The sequence below is a fragment of the Myotis davidii genome, unplaced genomic scaffold (assembly GCF_000327345.1).
Source record: "Myotis davidii unplaced genomic scaffold, ASM32734v1 scaffold150, whole genome shotgun sequence".
Lineage (NCBI taxonomy): Eukaryota > Metazoa > Chordata > Mammalia > Chiroptera > Vespertilionidae > Myotis > Myotis davidii.
This window is the reverse complement of record NW_006283437.1, coordinates 255,313-262,483: the sequence shown is the minus strand read 5'-3', so window position 1 is coordinate 262,483 and position 7,171 is coordinate 255,313. Positions and strand designations below refer to the sequence as shown.

Below are 7,171 nucleotides of genomic sequence, written 5' to 3'. Positions count from 1 at the left end.
CAGGGATCAGGCCTAAACTCGATGGTCGGACATCCCCCAAGGGGTCCCCGATTGGAGAGGGTGCAGGCTGGGCTGCACTGGGCCTCTAGTTATGTATAACAGGATATTGTAAAAATTAAGTTACAAAATTTTTATTAAAACGTTTCTTACATACCATTATATTGGCTGGGCCACAAAAATATTCATTGTGGGCCACATGTGGCCCGCGGCCCACGAGTTTGACATGCTTGCCTTAACTGTTCAATGGTGTTCTTATCACTAGGCAGTGACCACTAGATGGCACTAGATGAATCCTTTGAAATCTGTTCATGAAACTGAGAAAACTTACTTCCTCCAGTACAGATGTGCAACAAAATCTTCACAGAAGTCATCCCTTTCTGTGTGTTAGGCACACGGGTGTTTTCTGTTTTACTGTATTCTACTTCATTTTTTAAATGCAGGTTTTCAGATTATTCCGTTGATTTCATGATATTTTGTGAAATCCTCTTTGGACCACTGAGCGAGTTTACTCTTGTAATACTCTGTTTTCCTCGGAGAGTCCAGGCTTGTAGCAAGTGGTGTTCTTAGCGAGCTCTTTGTTTCTCTGTTGAGCGGCTGTACTGAGTAGCTGAACACAGGTACTTCCTTATAAGTGTCTGTGGTTGTGTAAACATAAGTGTAAGATACTGTGGGGGAGTCTTTTGTCAGAATCAGCACCTGTTGCGGTCAGGGCTGCAATAAACCTTGTTGGTAGGTATAAAGAAAAGAAAAGTGACAGTATCTACTTTTGGGAGCTCAGAACCTACCTGGGAGACACGCACATCCACACCCCTTAAATTTCAGCCTCCTTATCAGGCAACACGGAATTGATTGCATCCCTCGGGTATTAGGTGGGATGCTTTAGGCTGAAAGGAACAGAAGCCTGGCTCGGGTTGGCTCAGATGGTGAAGAAATTATCTCACTAAATGTCCGCGGGGAGGTAGATAGAGCAGGCTCCAGGCCCACTGTGGTGTGGCATGGCCTTGGGGACCCAGGTTCCTGCCGTGACTCATCGGTGGTCCTAGGCTGGTGCCACTCGTGGTCGCCGGAAGATTCCCAGTGTAATCCGGCTTCAGCTCCCAGACTCGGAACAGTAGAACTTTACCTGAGTAGGTGTAGCCTGGGGTAGAGAGGTGAGGACACCAGGGCATTGTGCAAGTTGTAGTTGCTTTGTTTCTTCCCGGTCTCCCCACTGTGACCACCTTAAGGGATGTGAAATGACCGGCACAAACTGCAGAGTCAGGAGGAAATGTAGGCCGCTGTTTGTGATGTTTGCCGAATATTTCTGAATTTCCTTTCTCTTGACATAGAACTTAGTAATCTGATAAAAGCTTCGACCAGTGAGTTTGCGGAGTGAATAAATCGTTGTGGCGGTGGGGTGAAGTTATTTGCTGTTTAGGGCTCTGGGGAAGGAATTAGCCATAAGAGGAAAGACGGAGGTGAGAAATGGCCGCTGTCGGGGACGTGGTGGGAAGTGTGTGTGAATATAAGGGGTGTGAGTCTGTCTGCTCAGGTGTGTAATGGAACCCTGCCTGGGCAGTCAGTGGCCTTTGAGGCCGATGACTTTCTTCTGGATCCTTGACCTGGCCCCTGGGAATGGGGCTATGAACCTTGGCCGAACACAGACGAACACAGATCTCTGCTCACATGCCTTCTCTTTCATTCCTCTCAGGTTTGCAGTGAGCGTTGGCTACTGGGATGACCCTTACCTCCAGCACCTTGTGAGGCTGAGCAAAGAGAGGAAGGCCCCTGAAATTAACAGAGGCAAGTGGCCCCTTTTCTCCCTGGCATCTTCTCATCAGCTGAGTGGTCTGAAGTTTCAGGGATCCCTTAACTGGAATCGAACCCGGGACCCCTCAGTCCGCAAGCCAACGCTCTATCCACTGAGCCAAACCAGTTTCGGCTTCAGGGATTCATTAAAAAAACAAAAACATATATATATGTGTGTGTGTGTGTGTGTGTGTGTGTGTGTATAATTTGTATTGATTTCAGAGAGGAAGGGAGAGGGAGAGAGAGAAAGAAACATTAGTGGTGAGAGAGAATCACCAATCAGCTGCCTCCTGCACACCCCACACTGGGGATGTGATGGGAACCTGCAACCAGGGCATGTGCACTGACCAGGAATTGAACCCATGACCTTCTGAACCCATGATCTTCTGATTCGTAGGTCGACGCTCAACCACTGAGCCACGCCTGGTGGGAGAGGGATTCATTCTTAAACAGAGAGTTCCAAGATGCACTCTCTCCAGGAGTATATGAAAGTGCTCATTTCCTAACATCATCACCAACAAGCGTATTACAAAACTTCTTATTTAGAAAAAATTTCTATTTTTATTTTTAAAAATACTTTTATTATGGAAAGTTTCAAACTGTGCAAAAGTGGAATTACATGTGGATCAATTTTAGTAATTATCAAATCTTGGCCATCAGTGTGAAGTTTTTTTAAAAATATATTTTTATTGATTTCAGGGAGGAAGGGAGAGGGAGAGAGAGATAGAAACATCAATGATGAGAGAGAATCATTAATAGTTGCCTCTGCATGCTCCCTACTGGGGATCAAACCCAAAACCTGGGCATATGCCCTTGACCAGAATCGAACCCGGGATCCTTCAGTCCGCAGACTGACTATCCATTGAGCCAAACCGGCTAGGGCTCAGTGTCCAATTTTTAATCTTTGTTAATCTGATATTGAGAAATGCTATCATAGAGTAGTTTTAGTTTTATTCTTTTTACTTAAGGATAAGGTTGAAGATCGTATGTTGAAAAGCCATCTATGTATCTTTTACTGTGAAGTGCCTGTTCACATAAGGGACTACTTTTTGCCGCCTTACTGAATGGGTGGTGACACCATCAGGAAGTCAAAGGATTTGACTGAGAAGTTGACCCCGTGACAGTCGCTCCTGTGTGAGCAGGGAGTCTTGACCCTGAAGATCCTAGAGCAGGGGTGGGCAAACTTTTTGACTCGAGGGCCACAATAGGTTCTTAAACTGGACCGGAGGGCCGGAACAAAAGCATGGATGGAGTGTTTGTGTGAACTAATATAAATTCAAAGTAAACATCATTACATAAAAGGGTACGGTCTTTTTTTTTTTTTTTAGTTTTATTCATTTCAAATGGGCTGGATCGGGCCATCGTTTTGCCCACGGCTCTAGAGGGAGGGCCTATAAGAAATGCAGACATTTTAAAATGGGCGTTTCTGAGAATAAGGACTTGGAGTTTGCTTTGAACAGAGGGCGAGCTTGTGGGGAGCCTGGCCCAGTGGGCTCCGCCCCCTCCCTCCAGCTCTCTGGGCAGGCTTCCTGTGAGTGTCCCAGAGGCAAGGACCTGCAGGCTGATGGGCACCAGGTCAGCCTCCTCCCTCCCTTCCTCTCTCTCGGGTTTGAATGTCTCTTTGGGGACCAGCAGCCCACGGGGAGAGTGCTTCCCACTGTGCAGGAAGGCTCTGTGTGTTTCCAGTGTCCAAGCCGACTGGCTTCTCTGTGGCCGTGAAAAAGCTCAAGAGGCCAAATTCCTAGAGGTCATTTTCAAGAGGAACATTGAGACCAGATATTTTGATGTAAAACCCTGTTCTTCCTGAAGTAAAATGATAGGACACTTTATTTCTCTTAGGACAGATAGTTAATCCCACCCTTACATAGGTTGTGCTCAGTTTGGGTCAGACGGCTTTAAGAACAAGGGGGGCGGGGGGCCTGGAAGTTGCCCTGTCTCAGGTGAAGTCTGCAGCCCCTGCCGACCCCGCAGGAGGCGGGCGGGGAGTTCCGTGCTCTTCGCTCTTTGGGGGGCTTTGCAAGGCCACTGCTGTCGGCACTGAGGGCCGCCTGTTCCTCTGTCTCTTCCTTAGGATATTTTGCTCGAGTCCATGGCATCAGTGAGCTGATAAAGGCATTCCTCCGGAAGACAGAGTGTCACTGTCAGATTTTAAACCTTGGGGCTGGGATGGACACCACCTTCTGGATATTAAAGGTGAGTCAAAATTCCCCTTCCTCTTTTCCCAGTTGTTTGCACTTAATTTTGAAGATGTTCACCTGGTTCTAAAATTTTAAAATATATTAAAATGGATGCAGTGACAGCCCGTCTACACCCCCATCCCCAGCCCTTCCATGCCCCCAGCCACCACCAGCCCCGCTTCATCGCACCAGGTCCCCGTGAAGGACGTGTGGGTTGTGTCTCACCTTTTGCTGTTGCAAGCAGGGTGTTAATGAAAACTTGTGTGCGTTTTTCTCTGCCTGTGGAAACATATCAGAGAAAACATTCTGCTAGTGGAATTGCCGAGACAGAGAGCACGTGTACTGGTGATTTTGACACTGAGATTTTATTGTGGGCACAACAGTGTCTGTCACATTTGGAGCCTTGCACAGCTGGGTGTTGGAAATGTGACGCAGAGCTTTTTGGAGCCATTCTTTGATTTGATCCCTTAACTGCCCTGTGAGGGGCCAGGAGCAGGTGCACTCACACAGGAAAGGGAACTCGGGTCTAGTTAGTGGCAGGACCAGGACTGCAATGTTGGTCTTTGATTCCTGGGCTGGAATTTTACCCCAAGCCCTTTCCCTTTTTTTTACAAAGACCTCACTGGCTTCATTCACTTTTTTTTAGGTTTGTATAGATTTTTCTTGGTTCTTCTCTGAGATGTCACGAGGGTACCTGCATCCCCCCAGATTTCTTGCAGACGGACACAAAGATAGAGTGTGTGGTGTTACCAGCCTGCATGTCGGCCCCAGAGCAGCTCCCTTGCAAGGTCTGTCGTCTTGGAGCTCCCAGCCTTTCTTTCCTAGAGAAGAACTCAGCGGCCTCCACTTGGTCTTAGGATTGAGTGCTTGCCCGCAGTCTCCATTCAGATAAGCATGCCTCCCATTGGTGAAGCGCTTTTACAGACAGGACTTCATGAGTTTCCATGAGAGCCCCGTGAGGCAGTGTACACAGCCGGGGTCGCAAGAGCTGTGTCTTCTCCAGATGGCCAGCCCGTGGCCTGGGAATGTGGGGCAGCTCAACCTCCGGAGTCCTTGTTCGCTCTGTGTGCAGCCCCGCGCTTGTATGGAGGCGTCTTTTCTGTGGGTCGACTGTGCCTCTAACACAGTGACCCTAACGTGCTGCGAGGCACTGGACAGAGTGCAGTGGAGAGAGTGCGGTTTGGACAGGGGCCTCTAACACAGGGACCCTAACGTGGTGCGAGCACTGGACAGAGTGCAGTGGAGAGAGTGCAGTGTGGACAGGGGCCTCTAACACAGGGACCCTAACGTGGTGCGAGCACTGGACAGAGTGCAGTGGGGAGAGCGCGTGTGGACAGGGGCCTCTGGAGAATCCCTCCTTGGCCTGACACGGGACGTGGGGTGTGGTTTCTTGTGGTGGTACTTTTCCTGTCTTGCAGGTGGGTGAATAATAAATAAACCCGAGGTTGTGTTTCTGAGCGAGCACACCGAGGCTCCTGTGCTCCTCCCGGAACGAGGTTGTCCGTCAGCGGTGAGGAAGGAGAATAGCACAGCGTCTGAACGTCCTCTGTCGAGGTGTTTTTGTTGCTCTAAGGAGTTTTTTAAAAATGGAAAGTTCCTCTTTTTGCCAAGAACAGAATTGTGCTGCAAGAAGCCAGATCTCTGGACTTTCACAATGCATAAATGGGTGGGAAAGTGGAAAAATAACTTTTTTTTTTCCCAGAAGGGCAATACATAAAGAGGGCTGGAAGCCAAGGCCTGTGATCCAGCCTCACTCCCAGCAGCTGGGAATAACCCCTTCATGCTGAAGAATCGGGATGCTGCATTGTACATGCAGGACTCAAAGGGGCTTCAGATTTCTTAAGAACACAACTGAAATATAGAACAGCAAGGAAGATAAGCCTTTACATGTCTGAGAGATATGCTTTAATAGGAATAAAAAGGCCCTTGCCGGTTTGGCACAGTGGATAGAGCATTGGCCTGTGGACTGGAGTCCTGGGTTCGATTCCGGTCAAGGGCATGTACCTCAGTTGCAGACTCGATCCCTGGCCCCTGGTTGGGGGGCATGCAGGAGGCAAACAATTGACATGTCTCTTTCATCATTAATGTTTCTGTCTCTCCCTCTCCCTTCCTCTCTGAAATCAATAAAAATATATTTTAAAAAAAGATTTGAATCTTAAAAAAAAGAAAGTTGCAGCCTCACTTGCCACAGCCATGAGAGCGAGAGAGATGGTGTCTGTTTTGTGAGCGCGCTAGGCGTGTGTGTTAGACGCTTCCTTCCGCAGCGACCTCTATTCAGGATCTTACCAGATCACGTGAGCGAGTGCGTGGGCAGCTCTTCAAAAAGGAACAGGTCCTGCCCTTGCCAGTTTGGCTCAGTGGATGTGTCTCTCTCACATCCATGTTTCTCTCTCTCTCACCCGCCTCCCTCCCTCCCACCATCTCTAAAAATCAATGGAAAAATATCCTTGGGTGAGGATTAACAAAAAAAAGAAAAGAAATAAAAAGAAACAAGTCCTGTAGAAAATGAACTCTGGGCCACCTTCATGCATATCCTCTCTCTCTCTTTTTTAAAAGGGCAAACTTTCAGCAACTTTATGAACTGCCTCTTAAAAGCCTGTGTTGCTGTTTCACAAGGCATGATAGACCAGCTTGTCTGGTCAGAGTTCTGTTTCATTAGCTTGAACTAACTCTTACAGAAACAGTTACAGCTTCGAAAGAGTTAAGGCAAATTGGAATTCACAGAAAAGGATAAGACACTTCATACTACATTGAAAGAAAAAATGGGAGCTGCAGGTCAGAGCGCCATTCATTGAAATGAATAAAACTAAAAAAAAAAAGACCGTACCCTTTTATGTAATGATGTTTACTTTGAGAGCTTGTTTGGAGGTTCTAGCAGGGGAGCGCAGCTACTCGTATACCCTTGATCGAAGACCGGTCCTCTCCTCGGTGGGAAGGTCGTCGCTTCAAGAGGGACGCACATGGATCGGTGAGGGAGGAGGGGGACACCTGCCTAGCCAGCCAGATCAGCCGAATCAACCCTGGCGATCAATGGGGTGACAGATGTCGCAGCCAGATCGCCCTCACATCCGGAGCTTGGGATTTATCTGAGCTCTGTTAGTAACCAGCCCTGGGTAACTTACTAAGTTTCCTTTTCTCTAAAATTTGGTCAACACAATATTACAGAACTATTGCATGGAAAACAGGCAAATGTTTACATATTGCCT

The 7,171-nt window shown here is 47.9% G+C and overlaps 1 protein-coding gene across 3 annotated transcripts in view; it reads left to right on the top strand.

Annotated features, from left to right (window-relative positions):
• The window catches only part of LCMT1 (leucine carboxyl methyltransferase 1), a 50,805-nt gene that overhangs the window by 12,341 nt on the left and 31,293 nt on the right, over positions 1-7,171 (top strand). For all 3 annotated transcript variants that reach the window (XM_015563970.1, XM_015563971.1, XM_006753603.2), the window contains exons 2-3: positions 1,691-1,782; positions 3,860-3,981. In XM_015563970.1, coding sequence (XP_015419456.1) covers positions 1,691-1,782; positions 3,860-3,981 — 214 coding nt within the window. The remainder of the gene's footprint in view (positions 1-1,690; positions 1,783-3,859; positions 3,982-7,171) is intronic.